We start from the raw sequence: 20,974 nt of genomic DNA on the forward strand, positions 1-20,974 counted from the left end.
TCCCTGCTGAGCAGGGAGCCCTAGGCGGGGCTCGATCCCAGGACTCTGGGATCATGACCTGAGCTCAGACGTTTAACCTACTGAACCACCTGCATGCCCCACAAATGCTATTTTTAAAGACACCCAGGCTTCTGGGCTTGTTGCTAAGCCCTGTGAAAGTACCTCCAACCTCGAATCCCAAGGGTGCTGGGGGGCTGACCCAGCTCAGTGCCCAGCTTAATGACCCCAGGCTGAGCATCTGCTCTGTGGAAGTTAGGCCTGCACGTTTCCTTAAGTCAATGGGAAGAAGGGTGGCTGGCTCTTCGCACTTGTCCCACATACGACGAACCGGTAACCACGCAAGATCTCCTGTTTGCACATAGAACGCGAGAGTCTGTATCTCGTTTATACGAGCGCAGGAAGTGAAAGAACCAAATCGCAACTCCCAAGCTATAGTAGAAACCAGATTTTAATATAAGATTCAAGTCTAGCATTTGCTATTTACAACAAATAAATATTGCCCCTCCCCCACTGGTAAACTTTTTTTGTTTTGTTTTTGCCTTTTATACAAATATTCAACACCCCTCCCCGTTCCCCCGATTCTCCTCTCCCACTAACCCCCGTCTCGTGTGGTCTCGTGAAGCCCAGGGCGCAGCGGTGGGTGGCACTCGCAGTGTCGTGAGAGTCAATGACAACGGGCCTCGGCAGAGACTGTCCCCGCGCGCCGGGTGAAGAGTGTGATCTGTGGAAAGGCTCCCCGCCCTCCTCTCCTGGGGGAGGGCTGGGCCGGGGGTGGGTGAGACTCCCTCGCTCTGTTGGCCCCGACGGTGGTATCTTTGGTGCAGCCTGGGAAAGGCTAGCATGGTGGAAAAAGGGCCCGGGACCCGAGAAGGGCACGGGCCAGCGCCCGTGGGCATGAGGAGAGAAGTGCAGTGGTCAGACCCAGTGGATGAGTGGGTGCCCTGGGGTGCCCCTGGGCACAGGTGGCAGTGACCCACACCTGAGCAGGTGCAGGGGAAGTGCACAGAGGGCGGAGCCCAGCGGCAGGCGCAGCGCCATGGCCGTCGGCAGTGCTCCTTGGCAAAAGTCAGCTAGTCTTCTGGTTCCAGAGAGCTGAAGGCACCTAAGGCAGCGAGTGGTCCACGGGAGGCCAGGTCAGCCCAGCAAACAGCAGGCGTCAATCCCGGCAGCAGGGGAGGTTCAGGGTGAACCTGGAGTCTGGGGGTGGCCTGAGCTGGCAGGTCAGGCAGAAGGCGCCCGCCTGGCCTTGGCCACTGGAGTCTCTAAGTGCCTAGTCACCCAGCTGGCCAGCGCCCGACAGAGTGGTCCCGTGGCTGGCCAGTGCCGGGGACTACCTAGAAGATGCCCTTGGCAATCTTGAGTCCCTTCTGCTTCATGCGAGGCAGAGTCGAGCTGGTGCCGTGCCTGACCTTTGCCCCCTTCGTGAAGGTCCGTTTCTTGAGGACAAAGTCATAGTTGGCCGTTGAGTTCATGGCATAGAACACATTGGCGTTGTCAGGGATCTTCAGCTCTGGTGGGAGAAGGGCGGGGAGAGGGTCACAGATGCTTACAAGGGCCCCACAGAACAGCCACCACTTGAGGGCCCCCCAGAGCAGGCCTGAGCCAAAGAGCTGAGACGCCCCCAATCCAACATCAGGAGTACGATGAGCCCTCTAAATGACACCTGCCGAGGAGACCGAGGGGCACTCAGGAAAGCCAACCACTCTTGTTTGAAAAGGGACTCTGACTCCCCAAGTCCCCACCTCCGTCTGGAGTGGGCAAAGGGCCGTCCGTCCCGCCGCCCTGCTGCCTTTGCTGACCGTGACCTCGAGCCAAAAGATTTCTAGAATCCAGAACACCTCCCCTAAGTCTCGCCCTACTCAGGACCAAGGTTGGGGACCAGCAATGGGCAGGTCCTGCCCCAGGTCTTCTGGGCGAGGGTCCGGGAGAATCCACACCCCCGGGCAGCTGCTCCTCTCCTCCCTGCTGTGGCCAGGAGCCCGCTACCACGCAGCTTCTTGCTCCTGCCTCCCCTTCCCTACCCTGCCCTGCGCCTCAGGCTTCCTGTCCTGAAGATGGAGGCTACCCCTGCCCTGCTCTACCAAAATGGTGCGAGAAGGTGAGAGAGGAGTCCAGAAACAACTTTTGGGGGTGCTGGGGGTCACCATGAATCGTCTGGGCTAATGGCTGGCAGCTCATGGCAAAGAACAGAGCCCCACGTCCCTAGAGGTCTGTATGGATCAGCCCCTGGCTCGTTATCTCCCCCGTGCGGATGAGGAAACCACAGGCGACGGGAGGGCCGTGCCCCAGCTCCCTGAGGCCCGCCGTCGGCCTCCTAGTCTGTGCTGGCCCTGGTTCTGCCGCTTTCCCAGCTTTCATCCACCGAGCGGGACCCCTCAGAACCTGTGCTTAGTGTCTGCTGTGGTCTGAATGTGTCCCCCCAAATCTGGGTGGGAATCCACACACCCAGATGATGGGGCCTTTGGGTTGTGAAAGGTTTTGGGACTGGAGCATCAGGAATGGGACGGACGCCTTATAAAAGGGGACCCTCGCCCCTTCTGCCACGTGAGGGCACCAGGAGAAGGTGGCTGTCTTCCCTGTGGGCGAGGTCCTCGCCAGAGCCCCAGAACACTGTGCGCTGGGATCCACGCGTCTTCGTCCACCCGCCGCCCCGGCCGCCGCGGCCTGTCACAGCAGCCCTAGCAGACACGGACAATGTCACGTGTGCGTGGATTTTAACGTATTGAGGCTCAGGTGCACAGCGGGCACGACGCCTAATGAAGCACTCGTGCCCCATCTCAGCCAGGGCGCTCCTGTGAGCGGCCCCTGGGCGCGCGGCTGGGCTGCCCGGCCCCGGAGGAAGAGCCCTTTCCCCTCGCCGCGCGGTGCCAGGCGCTTGGAGCTCGGCCTCCCGCAGCCTGTCCACGTCCAGCCAAGGGCACGCACGTGCCGGGGGCTGGTGAGGGCGCCTGCGCGAGGCTGCCCAACCCCCAGATGGCTGCGTGGGTTCTGGGAACGTGGGCCCTGGGGCTGGGGCGCGGGGCTGCTCCCAGGGCCCACGCGGCGGGACCGGACTTACTGCGATCGTCAGAGATGACCTGTACCAGCTCGTAGTCGTCCGGCTCGTCCTCGTCCAGGTTGTGTTTGTCCATGGCCTTGCGGATGACCGCCGGAGCCTTATCTTGGCTGGTTACCTGGGTTGGGGAAGGGGCAGACCATCAGGGTGCAGGGCCTGGAGAAGCCCCCCGCAGGGGGTAGCCCCGGGAACCCCTGGAGATGCCTCACACTGCAGAACAAGGCTCAGCTTCAGGCTGGGTGCCAGGTCCCCAGGGACCCCTCCCTCTCGTCCTGCCCCGGGAGGCCTCTGTGCAGGGATGGGGCGCTCTTCCCAATTGTTTCTGCCCCTCTCATTCTCTTACAAGCCTGCCACCTTCTTCCCATGCCACCTCGGAAACCTGCCCGCTCCTGGGGGCTGCTCCCCTTGAGCCTGTCCCCGCAGGACAAGGGGAACAATGAACCCAGGGCAGAGACAGCGTCGAGGCCCAGCCCTGGAGGGAAGAGAGGAGCCCAGGGGTCGCCTCTGTGCCAGGTCTGCGCTGGCTGGAGGCTCAGGGGTGGTCAGCGTGGTCTGACCCTTCCTGCCTCGACCCCGAGGCCACAGTGCAGACGGGCCTTAGACATGGGGTCATGCGGGTGCCCGTTAATGACAGTCAAGCTCAGCACAGGACAGGTGTGTCACGGAGCACCTGACCCGGTGTGAGCGGATCGGGGTGGGGGGGTCTTTGGGGAGTGCATGTGACTTCTCTGCAGCCTGAGCTCTGGAACATGAGTCCCCCTGCCGCCTCCACTCCCCACACACAGTGTCTGGAGACAAAGCCCCTTGGCTTGGTCTCAAGCCCTGAAGGACCTCCGTGGTCTAGCCACCTCCATGGCCACCAGCCTGCCATGGTCCCTGCCTCCCCACTGGCCTCCCTGCACCTCCTGGCCCTAGCCCACCCCCATAGAGAAGCCCCAAGTCCCCGTGGCCTGCCCTCCGCTCCAACCAGCTTCTGTCTCCCTCCAAGATCCAGACGCAAGCTCTGAGCCCTTGACCTCAGGCCTCCTGCGCTCCTTCCAACCCCTGGGTCACCCCGCTCCCCCCAAGGCGCCTCCCCCCGTGAAGCTCTCCGGGGCACTCGCCCTCCAGGGAAGCTTCTCGACGGCCCCTCCCAGCCCCGCGGCCGCTCGGCCGGGTCGCGGCGGGCACCCACCAAGATGCTCTTGTACATGTTGCCGTTGTCCACGTCCAGGCTGACGCGGATGATGCAGCAGTCGCCCACCTGCTGGTTGTAGAGCGGCAGCGAGGAGCTGCCGCCGCACACCCCGGACATGGAGCGCTTGTGGGTGCGCGTGGCGGCCACGGGCGTGGTGGAGGCCGAGGAGGAGGACGTGCTGCTGGAGGCCGAGCTGATGCCGGAGGTCTCCGGGGACGACTGGGAGGTCGACTCCCAGAACTGTGGGGACGGCACGATCAGCAGGGGCGCCCTGGTCAGTGCCCAGCACTGCGGGGACCCCAAGAGCTCCGTGTAGGAGCTGGGGCTTCCTGGCCACTTGTAGGGGGCTGAGGAGTGGGGACCTGGACCCCGGGAGAGGGGGTGTGGCAGTCACCTTTTTTTCCTGACCGTCGGGGGACTCCGGGACAAAGCTCATGTTGATCTCCTCCACGTCGGAGCTGGACGAGCCGGCCGAGTGGACACTGAGGGCGTCGGCAATGTCCCCGCTGCTGAGGTAGGGGCCGCACCTGAGCTGGTCGCAGGACTTGGAGTGGGAGCTCCCGCTGGTACTGAGCTCCCCGCTGGGGGCCTGGCGGCTGCGTGGAAGAATCAATTCATCTGGGGGGCCTCCCCTGGGGCCACACCCCGCCCCTGCCCCCTCCACTCCACAGTGCAGCCTCTGTGCCAAGCGCTTGGTCCGTCATCAGGCCCATGTCCGTCCCTGCTCTGGGACTGAGGGGTCAGGGTCACCCTACTATGCAGAAGCACGCTCAGCCCGAGGCTGCGCGGAGCAGGGAGGAAGCCCGTCCTGCCAGCCCCGGGTGCTCACTCGCTCCAGCGCTTGACGATGGCTGCGTTCTTCTTGGCCTTGAGGGTGTTGCTGGCGGACTCGGAGGGGGGCTCCAGCTCACACGACAGGTTGTAGCTATGGGACAGAGGCACGGCTGTGAGGCTACGGGGAGGCACACCCAGGTCTCCTTCCTAGAACCTGCCTGGCAGGGGGCGGTCTGGACGCCCAGTCGGTCCAGCGCCGACCACGATCCCACACCACAGCCCGCCCAGTGCGCCCGATTCCTGCGCAGACGCACCTCTCCGTCTCGCTGAGCCGCTCCATGGCCCGGAACCAGGCCCGGAAGTGCTCCTCAGGCACGATGCTGTAACTGTTACATGCCGACTGGAGCAGCTTGATCTGGGCGATCACTTCGAATTCCTGGGGCCAGAGGGCAGGGCAGGAGGGCGTTGGCATGGAAAGGGCTCTGGGCATGCCCCCTCCCCCCCCGCCCAGGCCCATCCTGTTCTCAGAGCCGGGTCCAAGCAGCCCTCCCAAGGAGTCATCCCTGATTCCGGCCTCCCGCACCTGCCCTCCGGTGGGACAGGCCCCCCAGCCTCTGCGTATCACACCCGCCCCAGGAACACGAGAGGAAGCGGGGTGCGGCCCAGCGTTCTACCCGTGGGTCTCAAGTCCACACCCCCGCCGACACGTAGGGGCTGCAGAGGCTCACCTTCCTCCTCTTCTCGAAGTTGATCAATCTCCCCTGAAAAGCCAACAGCCAGCGACCCTCAGAAAGTGTCCCCTTGTCCAGGACTGCCCCTCAGCCCCTCTCAGGCTGCACTCCCGGCTGCACCACCAGGGGGCAGGTGGGTGCACACACCCCAGCTCTGGGCGGGTCCTGGGATCTGAGGGTGGCTGGGTGGGGGTGGGGGACGGGCAGAGCCTTAAGGAACTTCTTGCCCAACCCTCTGAGGACAGGAGAGACTGAGGCCTGGGGCAAGACGGCCCAGCCTGGCCGCCCCAGTGCCTGACCTTGGATGGCCAGCCCCTCTCTGTCCATGGCCACTGCCTGAGGACAGACTGCGAGCCTCCTGCAGCTCTAGGCCCCACCAGCTGGGCACCTAGCTCTCCACTCATGGGGGAGCTGGGCACGGGGTGGCTGGGGGCTCTCAGATGCGGTGTGCCCAGCACTGAGAGCTCAGGGCTCAGTGAGGGGCGCCTTCCTCCAGGGCTCTAGGACCCCCGCCCCACTCCCACCCCGGCCGGGCCCGCAGGGCTCACTCACATACAGATAGTCCTTCATCGCGGTGTCCAGCATCACCAGGTCTGTGAGGAACGTGCCCAGGTAGGGAACGGTGCCCTGGATGACACCCTGCGGCCGGGAGGCAGGGCCGATGAGCCGGGACCAGGGCCCCCCTCGGCCACAGCCCCCACCCCGGCCTCCCACTCAGAGCAGCCTGGGGACCTTCAGCCGTCTCCCCCAGACTCCTTCCTAGTAGCCACGGGCCCCCAGCTCCCCTAGTCACCTTCTGGGCCCAGGGTTTGGCAAGTCACCGAGGTTCTGGTGACCCTCGTCACCCCTAAACCCGTCCCAAGCCCGGCTCTCCCAGGCCCTTGCTCTGGTGGCCGTCAACAGCGCCGTCAACAGCGCCGTCAACAGCAGCGGGTCAGGGCTTGGCCCTCACAGGGCCCAGAGGGGGTCTGGTCTAGCCGGCAGGTCGCCGCACGGCAGCAGCACGGTGTGGGGAGGGCAGTGGGGGTGGCCCTTTCTCTCCTCACGGGGAGGCCAGCCCCTGTGGCTCCCAGCCTCGCGCACACTCACCGTCTCCTTCGGCCGCTTCTGCGCTCTCTTGGGGTTCATCTCCAGGGTGGCAAACTTGGAGGTCCCCTCCTGCCAGGGTCGAGGACAGGGTCAGCGAGACCTTCCTCTCCTCCCCAGCTTCTCCTCCAACAGACCTGACCTTGGGCCTTGGTCACTGGTACCAACGTGGTGCCAGAACATGGGACCGCAGCCCACCCTCCCTGAGCCCGTTTCCTCGTCTGGGAAGCGCGGACGAGCAGACACCTGCCGCCTGGGGTCTCCCAGGACTCTGCATCCCACACCTGCTCCTGTCGCTCTTCTCCCTCGCCTGCCCCGGGGTGAAGCCCTGCACAAAACTCATGCCCGTTTCTTTTCTCCTCGTGCCTCACTGCCTCCCCGAGTCAAGAGACCAGAGGGACCCCAGGCTCTTCACACCTCCATTTTCTGAGAGCAGGGACTCGCCCGAGGTCTCAGAGGGACTCGGAGGACAGTGGGCTCCTCCTTCCCAGCTGGAGACCTACTCCTGCTAACTGGTCTTCTGGCAAACTGGAGGCCCTGTGGGGGGAGCCTAGCAAGACTCCCTGGGATCCATCTGTGGTGTCTGGCCCGGGGCAAAGTCAGGAGCCCCCCACCGTACCCACAGCTGCGTCCTGGGTCTGCTCATTTGGTCCCAAGGCGGGCAGCCCCTTTGCGATGTGGGCTCTGGCCTCCCCTGTGGCATCCTGGCACTAGGCAGGCAGGGAGCCCTCCCCTGAGCTGTGGCAGACAGGAGCCCCCAACCCCTGGCCCCATCCAGCCACCTGCCTGGAGGAAGCAGGACACCTGCTAATCCTGCCAGCTCACCTATCCCTTCTGGAACGTCCCCTGACTGCACCCCCACCATCCCATTACCAGGGTTTCCTGTTCCCAAACTGCCCCCCCCCCACTGGCCAGGGACCAAAAAGATCCCACTCTGCAGAGTCCAGACAAGACAGGACTGGAATCTTTCAAAGAACTGCTCGCTGAGCCCCTCCCTCCTCTGAGACCCCCCCTCCTCCGCCCAGGGTTCACCTTGATGAGCAGCTCTCTGCTCAGCGAGTAGTTGTTCTCATCGGAGAAGATCTCCGACAGCTTCTGGAAGATTCGGAAGCTTTCCCTGCGGGAAAGGAGGACAGGCTTGGGACCGGCACGCAGGGGTTGCGTACTAATCCATTTTATTTCAGAGCCCAAGGCCCTGAACTGCCCGGGTGGGTGGTTTCCACACAGGGTCCCGCTCTGCGGCCCCGGGCAAGAGAGCCGTGTGTGGGGGCCTCTGTTCCAACCCGTTGGGATTTTAAGAGGACAGAGTGGTGTGGCTGCCGAGCAAACCCAGGAAAATCTCCAGTGTGGCCCAATCTCGTAGCTGCCAGATAAGGAAACTGAGTCCCGAGGCAGAACTGCTTGCCTAAGGCCAACAGACAATCGGAGGCCCTGCCAGCTGGCCCAGGATTCGCTGGCCCCTGGCAGGTCCCAGGTCCCCCCTGGGGCTCCTGCTGAGAGGCACGCCCACCTGGAAACTTCTTCCCACGTCTTCTTCAGCCGGTGGATGGAGTTGCTCTGCAGGGCGGACAGGATGGCGTAGAGGGACGAGAAGTTCTTGAGGACGCGGCACTCCTGGGGGAGGGAAAGCAGGGCTGAGACGTAGCTGTGGTCCCCTTGGCTGGGAGCTCCCGACCTGGGGGAGACGATGCCGGTGGAGCCCAGGGAGGCAGCACTCCCAGGAGGGGGATCGCGGCACAGCCCACAGGAGGGAGTCGTGGGGCAGTGAGTACCCGGGCGTCGGGATACGCTGGTCAAGGCCGGCGCACCCTGGAGAAAGGAAGGGCCCGGGATGCCACATCACCTCCCTAAGGGCAGATCAAGTGAGACAGGGGCTCCCCAGAGCCCCTCGGAGGCGTACCCTGGCCACCTCGATCCAGTGCTCCACCACCCGGGCCCTGCCCCGGGCCGTCACACTCCGGTCCGCCAGGCAGGTGGTGATGACGCAGTTGGCCACGCTGTTGAACTGGGTGACGGTGGCACGGACGGTGGGAGCCAGGTGCTCCTTGCCTTTCTTGTCTCGCTGGGACCAGATGGAGCCCAGGCAGTGGTAGGGCACCACCTTCTTGAACAGCTCCTGGGGAGCAGGGGGTGTGTCACGCAGCTCGGCCACACCCCGGCTCAGGATCCCTGCTCCCCTCGTCCCAGGCAGAGCCCCTGGTCAGGGCTGAGCTCGGGAGCGGACGATGTGGGGCAGGATGTGCCTGGAGCCTTGCAGGCATGTGTGTGTGTGTGTGTGTGTGTGTGTGTGTGTGCACTTTGCTCTCTGCCTACCACAGGCCCCCAGCACAAGTGGCCCCGGATGACACGCTGGAGGAGAGTCTAGCATTTTCGGCAGCCCGCCCTCACCGACTCCAAGCACCAGAAGGGGCCTCACAGCTGCACAGCAGGGAGCACTTCCGGCTCCCCCATCATGCCTTGGGTCCGCCCCCCTGCCCCCCCCCCCCGACCCCATCCAGGTGCACGCCCGCTGTGGGTGTCATACCTTAGGGCTCTGGTTTCTGCCAGAAACTCTAGTACATAGCAGGTGCCTAATAAGTGCCTAATAAGTGCTCCTGGCAGATCGGGGGGTTGACCCAGGGAGCAGGCAGCCCCTCAGGGAGCTCTGCTTCCCCACCAAATAGGCCAGGCCCACCCAGCCTTCCACCGTTCCCCCTCATGTAATCCACAGTCCCCGCAGGCTGGGGTGGGAGGGTCCCATCTCTATGTCCCCAGTCTGCGGATCTCACAGTGAGTCCTGCTGGAACTGGGAGCTAGAGCGGGACACCAGCTGGGGACCGGGGAATGGCAGGGCATGGACCCAAGGCCAGAGGAAGGGGTGCCCCTGCCCTGTCGCACCACTGAGAGGCACTCACTGCATCCATTAGGGTAAACTGCTCTGCCACCAGGTCGGGAGGGAAGGCCAAGAGGTGAGGCTTCTCATTCAGCCCATTTTCTGCAGCAACAGCTGAAGGCCAGGGAGGCTCGGGCATTGGAGCTGCCTCTGGCTCTAGAGTTTGAGACAGAGATGGCTCGGGTTCTGGAGCAGGAGCTGGAGCTGCGTCTGGTTCTGGAGCAGGAGCCGGAGCTACGTCTGCTTCTAGAGCAGGAGCCGGAGCTGCATCTGGTTCTAGAGTGGGAGCTGGAGCTACATCTGGCTCTGGAGTGGGAGCTGGAGCCGGAGCCGGAGCCACGTCTGGTTCTAGAGCAGGAGCCGGAGCTGCGTCTGGCTCTGGAGTTCGTGCTGGAGCCGCGTCTGGCTCCGGAGTAGGCAGGAGAGTTGGTGCTAAAGCTGGCTCTAGTTCTGGAGCTGTTTCTGGAACTGGCGCTGGCGCTGGAGCAGGGTACAGAGCTACAGGAGGAGAGAAGTTTCCATGTCCCTTTGCAGACACAGAGCTCAGCCCGGGGCCTCCCAGAGAAGCCGCACCCAGGAAGGAAGCCTCAGCGGGACGGCTCCCCGAGCGCGGTGCACCCGCTGGGTGCTCTGAGCCCAGGCCTTGCTCCTGGCCCCACACCAGCCTGTGGGGCTCGTCCCTGTGGGGCCCAGCACCGACCCATCCCCACACAGCCCCAGGCACCCAGCCCCGGCCTTCTCACCCTCAGGCTCGGCCTGCGCGGGCTCTGCGCGCTCCAGCTGGGCCAGCAGAAGGTGGGCACGGCGCTCCAGGTCAGAGCCGGGCATGTTGAGCTGCACGTAGGCCACCAGCTGCTTGAGGCAGGGAAAGTCTGGAGGCTGACAGAAGTCCTCCGAGTACTGGTCCAGCCAGGTGCCCAGAATGGAGGAGACGGCACTGGAGGCAGGCGGGCAGGTGGTAGCGTCAGTGGCCTGGCCCTTCCTTCCGCACAGCCCCCTGGGGCACCCCCGGGGATGCGCCATCCAGAGGCCGGGCCCACCCCGCCCACCCCCACCGGCCATCCAGGCAGGGGCAGGTCTGGCCAGCAGGTGCGGGTCTCCACGGGAGGGAGACCATTTCTGGTGTGAGCACCCCTGCCTTCCCCGGGGGGCCTGACCCACTCCTCTGTCTGTCTGGGGTCCCTCCTGCTGCACCGTAAACCCCAGGAAGGTGGGGAGGGGGCACGGAGTCTGCTCTGTCTCAGCCCTGGGGCACATGGTAGGCGCTACAGCAGTCTGTGGGGGAGGAGGGAACGGGCGATGTCCCTCTGCCCAGCCCGCCTGGGCTCTCGTGGCCCTGCAACTCCCAGCGCCTGCTCCGATGCCTGCCGGACCCCCTTCCAGGCGCCTGGGGTCTCCTCTTCCCACCGATACTATTCTCGGGAACCGCAGGAGGGTGGCTGGCCTGGGGCACCGAGGCGCGAGGCCCCCGTGTGAGCTGGTGGCCCCGGGATCTCAGCAGAGCAGACAGGACTGGGGCGGGCAGTGGGGACACATGGCCTCAGGGCCCAACCCTGGCCTCCAGCCCCCAGCCTCCCCTCTGCCCCCCAGGCCCCGGGAGCCCAGCCACAGCGGTCTGATTCCTGTCTTTCTGCAGGAGAGGCGCCCACAGCGCAGCCCTCCAGTAGTAGTCACAGACGTGGGGGCCAGGGTTCTGCCCCCACCAAAGCCCCAGATGTCCCCCACCTGGGAGACAGGGGACCCTCCCATCAGACCCAAAGTCCACTCACTTTTTTAATTGGTCCTGGGGGCCGCCGTCCTCGTCAGAGTAAGGGAGGATACATCCGTATCTAGAGGAGGCCGTGAGGGCGTCACGTCTACCGTACCTGCTATGACGTCTAGGGTTACCAGCTGACCCCCCGACTACAGCGGAAGCCCAGGAGGGAAGGGAGGCCGGTCTGCCCCGCTCACAGAACTATGCAAAATGTCCAGCAGGGGCCTGGTGTCCAAGCGGGGAAGGGCTGCGGCCGAGACACCCTGCCCTGCCCGGACTGCGGTGCGGAGCCGGCGGGGCGGGGCGGGGGGCCGCTCACCGTTTGAACAGAAGGTCCAGGACCTGCTGGGTGGTGGTGAAGGCCCGGTAGGTGCATAGGAAGATGGTGACGTAGGAGAGGTCGCTGCCTTGGAAGGCGGGCACCAGGTGTTCCACCAGCTTCTCCAGCGTGCCTGCCTTCACCGTCCGCACCTTGCAGGTCTCATACAGGCTCAGGGCGGACTCGTTTTCACACTGGGGTGGGACGGGACGAAGGAGGGGGGTGGTCAGCGGTAGTGCCCGGGGCGGCCAGGAGGGTGGGGGGCCCGAGCTCAGATGACATCCCAAGGGCGCAGGGATGTGAGGCTGGAAAGAAGACACGCGTTGCCGCAAGCTGAGAAACAAGCTCAGCTTTAGAAGCAGAATCTGAGGGCCGTCCTGGGGGGCTCAGGTCACGATCCCAAGGTCCTGGGATCAAGCCCCGCATCGGGCTCCTGGCTCGGTGGGAAGCCTGCTTCTCCCTCTCCTACTCCCCCTGCTTGCGTTCCCTCTCTCCCTCTCTCTGTGAAATAAATAAATAAAACCTTAAAACAAGCAAACAAACAAACAAAGAGAATTTGATATGGGGACTAACAAAACATGCAGACACAACCCTTCCGGGTCAGTCTGTTGGCTGGAGGAGGAAAAGCACTAACCCCCTGAGCTCTGGCAAAACATGCCCATTCTTGAGATGAGAAGACAGAAGCTCCTTTTGGGGAGGGAATCTGTGCAGCCCGGGCCCATGGCACTGAAGGGCTGAATCACCCTGACAACTGGCCTCCCTTCTGGAATGGTATGTGGCCGAGTCAGGCCCTCTGAGCCGGAGGGGTCACGTGGCCGTGCTCGGGTCCACAGCGAACTGTAGAGGAGCTCAAGCCTCCCTGCCTTGGGGGGAAACTGGCCCTTCCCTGTGCAGATGCAGAAGGTGGGGCTGCCGCAGAAGGTGGGGCTGCCGACTACTGGGACGGCCACAGCCGGGGGCGGGAGTTAAAACCTGCCGGACTGGGGCACAAATACAAAATCACCTGGGGCCCAATGTCAAGGGGAAGCAGTAAAAAGGTGTCTTTTTAGATGTTCATGCAGGTGTGAATGAACTTTTCTTTGTAGAGAGAAAGTCTGCATGTGCACAGGAGGGGCGGAGGGAGCACCTCAAGCAGGCTCCACGCACCATGCGAGGCCGATGCGGGGTTTGATCTCACGACCCTGAGATCGTGACCTGAGCCGAAATCAAGAGTTGGACGCTCAGCGACTGGGCCTCCCGGGTGTCCCGTGCAGAGTGACCCTGCTCCTGCCCAAGCCCAGAGCTGGGCAGCGGGGAGGGCGTGGAGGCCCAGGCTCCTTTGGGAGCGGGACTGTGGGTTCTTGGGGGTAGGAGCCCTGCGGCCGCACTCACCCCAAGCCAGCGCTGGCCTTTGTTGGCCCCGGGCTGCGCCTGCACCTTCCGTAGGGAGATGGAGAAGATGAGGCCGTTGAGCAGCTCCTCACCGATCTCCTGCGTGCAGCTCTGGAGAGACGGGGTGGGGCCGTCAGGGGCTGCCCCCGTGAGCCTTCCAGTCCCCAGCCAAGGCACGGCGTCCACACACCACCCCCCCCCGCCCCACCCCGGCCTGGCCCCTGGCAGGGATGAAGTGCGCTGGCAGCTCCAGGCCGGTGACTCCCAGGAGTCACTTTGGGGCGGGAGAACGCAGGAGAACGCAGCCCCCAGCCCGCCCCTTCCCACGCCCTCAGCCGCCAGCCCTCCAGGCCCTGGAAACCCCCAGCAACATGCTCATGGCCAGGGTCACCCCCTCTACCCCCAAGAGGGGTACTGCCTTCTAGCCATGTCACAGATGAGGACGTGGACACTGGGAGAGGGGCGACCTGTCCAAAGACGCATCACCGTGGGTGGATGACAGACCAGGACCCCCAAGGCCCTCCTCCCTGCTCCCCAGCTGACTCAGCAGGCATGGGCAGCTCCTCCCGGCCCAGCCCTGGAGTCAGCATCACGCGTCAGGGGCAGGCGTAGGGCATCCCCGATGGCCACATCCAAGGCCACTTCCTTCCCTTTCTGCTCATTCATGCCCTTGTGCCTTCTTGGGCAACAGAGGAGATCCTGGTTTCCCGTCCGCGGCATGTGCGTGGGGACAGCGGGCAAACAGTGACGGTGCAGTGGCTGGGCAGATGACTGGGGTTTCACTGGGCCCTAAACCACGGGACTTTGCCTGGGACAGGAAGTAAAGACCCTTGTTTTAGGCGTCAGTGACCCCTTCCACTGGGCAGGCTGGCCTCGGGCCGTAATCTCCAAGCCCCGCTGCCTGTCCGGCCCCCCACGGCGGGGGGGGGGTGTGCTGCATTAGGGAGGGAGGCCTCTGAGGATTGAGGGAGGAGCTGGGACGTGCCAGCCGGCACAGGGCCCTCGACCGCACGGTCCATACCAGCGGCTGGGACCACGCATCACTGCCCTAGCCCAAGGTGGGTGTGCAGCTTACAGGAGACCCAGGCAAAGGTGCTGACTCAGCCCACCCACACAGCCTTCCTTGAAGCCCGCCGCCTTGGCAGGGCCCCTGCTGCACCTCTGGGGTCGGCGACGGGGTACTGGGGCCTCTCGCCTCCTGTCGCCCCTGTGCGCCGCAGGAGGCCAGCTCCCCTCAGGAAGGCCACTTCCTCTGACCTGTGGCCGCCCTCTCATGCTGGGCACTGGACCAACGGGGAAGCTGCTGCCATCACATTCTCTCTGGAGAGAGAGCCAGCCTGTCTGTGGAGAGTTAGCAGGGAACGGGCAGAGGTGCCCCGAGTGCCACCTCCTACACCCACACCCCTCCACTAGACAGGGGAGCCTCTTCCTGAGCAGAAAAGCTGAGACAGATACTCGTGTTCCCTCCCCCGTCTGGAAGAGCCCTCAGAGGACGCAGGCTGCAGAGACCAGCTGTCTCCCTGCTGGACGGGGGGCCACCACCCTGTCATGTCCTCAGGGGTCTGAGCCCACTTCCCGCGGAGGCCAAGCCGGGGCTGGAAGGGCCTGGTCTTCTCCATGGTTATTTTAGTCACGTGTGGCTCAGCTGGAGGAACACCCGGCTTGTGGGCAGTGAGCTGGGGGGCCCCATGCAGGACCGGTGGGCCCGTCAGAGGGCCCTGCCCCTGAACTGCACAGGGCACCTGGCTCCTAGTGGGGCTCCACCCCGGCTTCTGGGTGCTGCGGGCAGGCAGTGGCCATCCCCTGGCAAGTGCAGAGAGCAGCACCCCCCACCCCCGCAGTGAGCCCTGGGCCTCGCCGGCAGAGCAGCTGGCCTGCGCAGTATGTGGTCCCCAAGCCCCTCCCCCGTCCCCACCCCCAGGGGCCCCCTTCTGCCGGCTGGTGGGGGGGGGCGGGGCGGGATGCCGGGAGTCATCGCCCTGTCACACAGATGGGGCGCTGCTCTGGCTCCTTTGGGCAGCCACAGCCACGGCAGGAAGAAAGCAGACCCCCAGAGCCGGGTGCAGGAGCCCGTGACCACCTCCTGCACAGAGGGGCAGGCTCTGAAGCAAAGGGCCCGGGGGCCCAGGCCAGGAAGTGGCAGAGCAGGGCATTTGTGTCCTACCCCTCCCTGCTTCCAGGGACTGAGAGGGAAAGCAGCTAACACCAGGCATCGGTCCCCCCAAGGGCCCCCCCGCAGCAGGATGGGCAGAGCCCTGTGCCTGTAGGCGACCCTGGGCCACCCTGCAGGCAGAGGGCAGCGCCCGCAGGCCCACGTGGGGGGTGCTCTGGCAGGGCAGAAGGGGCGGCTCCTGGGGAAGGATGGGCGTGGCTGACCGGACAGATGGTTTCGGGGAGGCCTCTTCAGGGCAGGAGGGTGCTCGGCTGACTTCTAGGGGAACAGAACGCCACAGGGATGGCTGTGTCCTTGGGGAGCCAATGTCCCCAGGTTCCTGGGATCCAGTTAGCAGCTGGGCCTTGCACATGCTGCCTGGCCTTCCACGGCTTGGGTCAAGTGGAAGTCAAGTCTGGGTGGGGCAGTGCCCCCAGATCCTGGTAAGCAGACGCCGGCAGAACAGGCACCCAAGTGCCCCGCACCCCACTGTCCCTCTGAGTGCAGCCCAGAGCCCCAGGGACAAGAAGAAGGAGAAACTACTTGGATGTCACCTGATCAGCCTTCTCAGGGTGACAGGCCAGCAGCATGCCTGTCCCCAAGTGACTGCAGGCCAGGCCCCATCCCACCCGCATTTTGGGACAGACCAGAGGGGCCCTGCTGGCTCTTCCCCAGCCCTGCCAACTCTCCCGGAGGCGGCTCGTGCCTGTGTGCAGGGAGATGGCAGTGTCACTCGCATCCACCCTCTGCTCCCTGGGTGTGGCTTTCCTTAGGGTGATGGCCGTAAGGGGCCTCCAAACTCCCCAGGTGCCTCCTCGGCAGACCGGCTCCTCCCACAGAGACCCCGTCCAGGGCTGAGACACCCAGAGAAGAAAGGCTCAAGCCTGCACCACGGGGTCCTCCTGTCTCTTTAGGCCACGTGTGGAGACCTGGTCCCACGTGGGCGGGGCAGGGGTGGCTCTGACCACAGTGGCTTGCGCCTGCATGAGATGAGGTCCTTCATGTACCCTGCTGAGCTGCCACCCAGGGACACAGAGTCACAGATGCCACCCCAGGCCCTTCCCTGACACTGGTCGGCACCCTGCAGCCCCAGGCACATGAGGACCCTCCGTGGGGCCCACCAGACCCCAGGACACCATCTTTCATGAAGGGCTCTGACTTCCAGCTTTGCCGAGCCTCTCTGCCCCGGCCTCAGTGAGCTCATCCGGGAAATGGGTACAAGAGCAGCAGCTCTCCGAAGGCTGATGCCTTATCCATTAGGCTACTGGGTCGAGCAGCAGCTCTCTATAGGGCGACAGAGGGTCCAGAGACAGTGCACAGCACCTGGCACGTGACGCACCCTGGAAATGGGAACAGAGGATACTGGGCACCGCCTGTGGACCAGAGCCCCACAGAGCTGCTGACAGACACGGAGCGGGGAAACCCTGAGGGCCCCCGTGGGAGCCTCCAGGACAGCCGCTACAGACAGGGCAGGAGTCCTAAACTGCCCAAGCCAGCCCTGCAGCTTTCTGACCTTGGCCTTTTGCTCACGTGCAGGAGTGGCGATGGGAGATGGACAGAGGGCCTGGTCAGCCCTCCTGGGATCCCAGGCTCCCGGGCCACTCAGACAAGGCATCCTGCAAACACTCGTGGAATGGACACCAAGGCCGCCGGCCGCGGGGCTGGGCTGAGGAGAGAACCCAGGACTTCTCAAGTCCGAGTCCTGGTTCATTTCTTGGACCATAAGCTCCAACAAGTTGGGGAGAAGGAAAAGCCTCCTGGTGTGTAGCAAGGCCCTACCCCTACCCTCTGGTGGGTGTCCTGTTCCCTGAGTCCGAGGACATGGACAGGACCGAGTGGGGACCCCAGGTCAGCCCCGGGTGGGGCTGAGCCACACTCCTGGCCCCACGCACTGCGTCCCATAGGGGCAGCCTGGGCTTCGGACTGTATCGGGGCTGGCTGGCCAGGGCAACCCGGGAGCTCAGTGACCCCAGACACTGGAGTTTGGTGACCAGCCTCATGAGCCCCCAAGAGGCTGTCCCCAAGGACCCCCCTGTCACCAGCCTGAACCCAGTTACTCATCAGCATGTACAGAAAAGAAAGGGAGGATGCCTCAAGTACGGGGGGGAGGGGGAGGGACTTCCACGCTGGCCGTGCCCACTGCCTGTCCTCTTGTCCATCCAAGGCCAGCTCCTGGCTGTCAGGCTAGCAGGCCACCCCATGTCAGGCCTTTGAGGGAGTGCAGCTGGTGACAGCTGAGGAGGACGGTGGCCTGGGTCCAAAGGGGGTGTGGGGCAGGGCCAGCTGAACGTCCAGCCCCAAGAGCCACAACCAAGCGTCCACCACCAACCAGAGTCCGAGGTCTGTGGATGCTTCCTGGGGGCCAGGCTTTTTACACACTTGTCACATCTACTTGATGGGTGAGGGAGGAGTCGGGTGGGGAACTCACTCAGGTCAGGAGCCAGGAAGTGGCAGCCAGGGCCCGGATTTTAACCGTGGCCCATGAACCTCGCCCCATCTAGGCCTGGCTGCTGCCGTGCTCCGCTGTGGCTGCCGCACTCGGGCTCAGAGCAGAGGCCAGAGGTGGCAGGACCTTCCTCAGGTGACCCTGCTGGTTGGCAATGGAGGGGCCCAGCTGTCTTGTACCCGGCACCCTTCCCCGGAGTGGCTGTTGCTGGGGTTCCAGCTGCGGGCCTTGAGGTTCAACTATGGGAACCGGGTCTGAGACGCGCCACGCCAACTCTGCCCTCAAACCCCAGAGCATGGACACTGCCCTGGCACCTTGTCAGAAAACACAATCATGGCAACTGCCACCTGTCTGGCTTGGACACTGTGCCAGGCAGGCACTGTGGGACCACTTGTCAGGCTGCCAGGCTCCCTTGGTCCTCACCTGAATCCTAGGGGAGGAACTGGTCTCGGGCCCATTTTACAGATGAGGACAAGTGAGGCTCCAGGAGTGGGAGCAGGTCCAGGGCTGCAAGCCCAGCTGGCCTTCCCCTGCAGCTCCCTCTCCTCTCCAACTTCTGACCAGTGTGTGCGAACCTGGCCCTTGCTTCTGAGGACACTAGGGCTCCAGGTGTGTCCGACCCTTCCCCGTTCCCCAGAGTGCAGAGGCAACACCTACACCCTGGAGCCCCCCACCTGCTCCTGCTCACCAAGCCGTCTTCGAGCCAGCCTCTTTCCACGCCCAGCTGCAGGCCGGCCCGGAGGGCTGCGGGACTGGGTCCGCTCAAAGTGCTGCCCCTCCTGCACTAGGCTGCAGGTTTCGGCTCCCCACCCTCCGAATGGGAGCCGGGAGAGCCCCGTCGCCAGAGCTGCAAGTCTGGGAACACTGCGTTTCTGAGCCCAGGAGGCCGGGAGCCCGAGCCCGGGGCAGGGTGGCCACAGTGCAGGGCCGTGTCCTGGGAGCCATCTGGGCAGCTGGCCAGCAGCCCCTAAGAGCCCGTCCTCGACTCCTGGGCACTGTGTCCTGAAATCGCCCCCACTCCACCACCACCCGGCTTGCTCAGAGGCTGCCCAGGGCCGGTGCGTAATTACTCCAACTCCTTCTACCAGCCCCAAAGACAGGGCCTGGAAACACAAGTCCGGCTTCCGAGTAGAGGATCGAACCGAGCCCAGCTTGTGAGCAGTCACCCAAGGCTGAGTCCCACTGTCCCCGCTGCTTCCGGGATCCAGCCGGGCATGCTTCAATGCCTCCCACCTACAGGAGGAAGGAGGGCCCAGTGCCAGCCAGCCTGGCCCCCCTTCCTCTTCTCCTGGGACCCCTGAGGAGTTGAGCAAGAGGGGAACCCCAGGGTCCGTGGGGGCCCAGCTGGTAGCAGTCAGTCCCCTCCAAGGCCCTGCAGTCTGGAGTGAGCTAAGAAGCCCTCCTCACAGATTCCAGTCTGCAGACAAGGACCCCCAACAAGGCTGCACCTCTAAGGCCTCCAGGGTCAAAGGCAAATGAGCCCTGGGGCTTAAACTTCAGAGCAGAGCAGCACAGAGTGTGATCAAGAGCCCAGCCAGCCAGGAAGGAGGCAGGAGGCTGGGGGTGGTGGTGGGCGGCGGCCTCTCCTAGTTACTTCTCCTGAGGAACAGAGAAGCCCTCCGTGTTCCCTGCCGCCCAGACGGTGCTCAGGCCTTGCGGTTGCAGGGTCACACGACGGGGGCCAGACTCCCGTCTCTGCCATTTTCACGAGCTCGGTAAGTCTGTGCTATCTAGCTCTAGTGCCTCAGGTGATTCGTCTGTTAAATGGGCAATCCTGACAGCAAGGAGACAAAAACTCATGCAAAATACTTAGCACGGAGCCTCTCATAGAGTACCGGCTCCTGTCTGCGGTGTTTGGTTCCGTCCCCCGTGCAGCTCCCACCGTGCCCCCACCCCCGGGGCCCCATGCACTTTTAATTGCCTTGACCATGAGCTCTGCCCTAGCCCTCTCGGATCCTTGCAGTGGGCTCCTGCATACAGCAGGAGCCCAATAAATAACGGCCCCCATTCAAGACCTGGCAGCACGTCCTTCCTCGCTGTGCGTATGTTAAGAGCAGCGACCCCGCTGCGCTGGCCCGCCGTCTACTATAAAGTGCGGTGGACAACTACTCTGCAGGGCCGCGTCGAAGGCAGCTGGGGCGTGGGAGCAGGGCCCGCAGCCTGTAGTTGCTGCACAGGGAGATCTCCTCCTGCCTGGCCAAGGCAGTGGCCTGCCCAGAGACAAGTGCATGGGCCAGGGGACTGCCGGAGAGCACAGAGCCCCTCTGGCCGAGCTGGGCCAGCTGTGACCCGGCTCACGATCATGACGATGGGAGGCTGCCCAGATGCGCAAGGACATCCGGCAGCTGAGAGAGGGAAGGCACGGTAAGGAAATGGGGCCGGGGATAGGGCAGGCAGAAATCGCCTGGTGGTTTCCAGAGAGGACAGGGACCCCGAGCAGGGTCACTCTGGCTCTGGCCTGCTACAGAGACCAGGAAATCAGCTCCAGGATGGGGGGCGGGCGTGTGTTGGCAGGACGGACAGGGACTTCCCAGCCCACCCCCCTCCCCTCGGCCCATGGTAAATGGTCATTGTGTTTGGTTTCCGGCAGTGGCCTCCTCTCCTGCCAGGACCCTGGTTTTCCTGCCCCAGCCAGAAGCTTCCCCTTTGATTTCTAAACAGCCGCCATGGCCTGGATCTCGATGCTGAGGCCGGGTGAGGGAGAGCAGCAGGGAGAGCTGGAGAGGGGGAGGGGAAGGGGGGGTGGAGATCGGAGGGAAGGCAGACCCCTGGGCAGGGGTACGGCTCGGTTCCTCTGGGATGCAGACAGACTGAGAGAGGAAGAGAAGCAGCAAGGGCCCGCCCCACCCAGGCCAGGAACCTGCCTGGCCCCTTCGAGCATGCAGGCCAGACCCTCCCAGCGCACAAAGCCCAGGCCGCTGCCAGACGTAATGAAAGTCAGATGAGTACTGGGCTGGTGTCAGGCCTCCCACCCCCACCGTCCCTGGGGGTCGCTCCAGCCGCCAAAGACTGGAGCTGTGGCTGGACGAGGGCTGGAGAACTCGCTTGGCCCTGCCACCCGCCCAGCTCAGGAGGAATCTCCCAGGCCCACAGTTCCCCCACCAAGGTTTCCCCCCAAGGGCATGGAGACATGCTTTATCCCTGGGCAAACAGGCATCTATCTACTCCCGGTCAAGGCAAGGCGCAAGATCCAGGCCGGCCATCCTGGTACTGCGGCCTAACATGATGGAAGGGTGGG

At 64.1% G+C, this 20,974-nt stretch overlaps 1 protein-coding gene across 10 annotated transcripts in view; it reads right to left on the reverse strand.

The window, feature by feature from the left end:
- Positions 1-430: 430 nt before the first annotated feature.
- Positions 431-20,974, reverse strand: part of RALGDS (ral guanine nucleotide dissociation stimulator) — a 43,181-nt gene continuing 22,637 nt past the window's right edge. For 3 of the 10 annotated variants that reach the window (XM_082696088.1, XM_082696093.1, XM_082696090.1), the window contains exons 2-18: positions 13,139-13,249; positions 11,768-11,961; positions 11,465-11,524; positions 10,439-10,632; positions 9,718-10,193; positions 8,724-8,939; positions 8,334-8,437; positions 7,856-7,940; positions 6,827-6,895; positions 6,290-6,376; positions 5,735-5,767; positions 5,321-5,442; positions 5,062-5,157; positions 4,627-4,828; positions 4,230-4,472; positions 3,059-3,173; positions 431-1,510 (exon numbers count right to left, since the gene is read on the reverse strand). In XM_082696088.1, coding sequence (XP_082552214.1) covers positions 1,335-1,510; positions 3,059-3,173; positions 4,230-4,472; positions 4,627-4,828; positions 5,062-5,157; positions 5,321-5,442; positions 5,735-5,767; positions 6,290-6,376; positions 6,827-6,895; positions 7,856-7,940; positions 8,334-8,437; positions 8,724-8,939; positions 9,718-10,193; positions 10,439-10,632; positions 11,465-11,524; positions 11,768-11,961; positions 13,139-13,249 — 2,583 coding nt within the window. In that variant the 3' untranslated portion in view covers positions 431-1,334. Of the gene's footprint in view, positions 1,511-3,058; positions 3,174-4,229; positions 4,473-4,626; positions 4,829-5,061; positions 5,158-5,320; positions 5,443-5,734; positions 5,768-6,289; positions 6,377-6,826; positions 6,896-7,855; positions 7,941-8,333; positions 8,438-8,723; positions 8,940-9,717; positions 10,194-10,438; positions 10,633-11,464; positions 11,564-11,767; positions 11,962-13,138; positions 13,250-20,974 lie in introns of all 10 variants that reach the window. The other 7 variants (XM_082696096.1, XM_082696092.1, XM_082696089.1 and 4 more) reach the window with 3 other exon arrangements.

Source organism: Mustela nivalis, assembly GCF_964662115.1.
Source record: "Mustela nivalis genome assembly, chromosome: 13".
NCBI lineage: Eukaryota > Metazoa > Chordata > Mammalia > Carnivora > Mustelidae > Mustela > Mustela nivalis.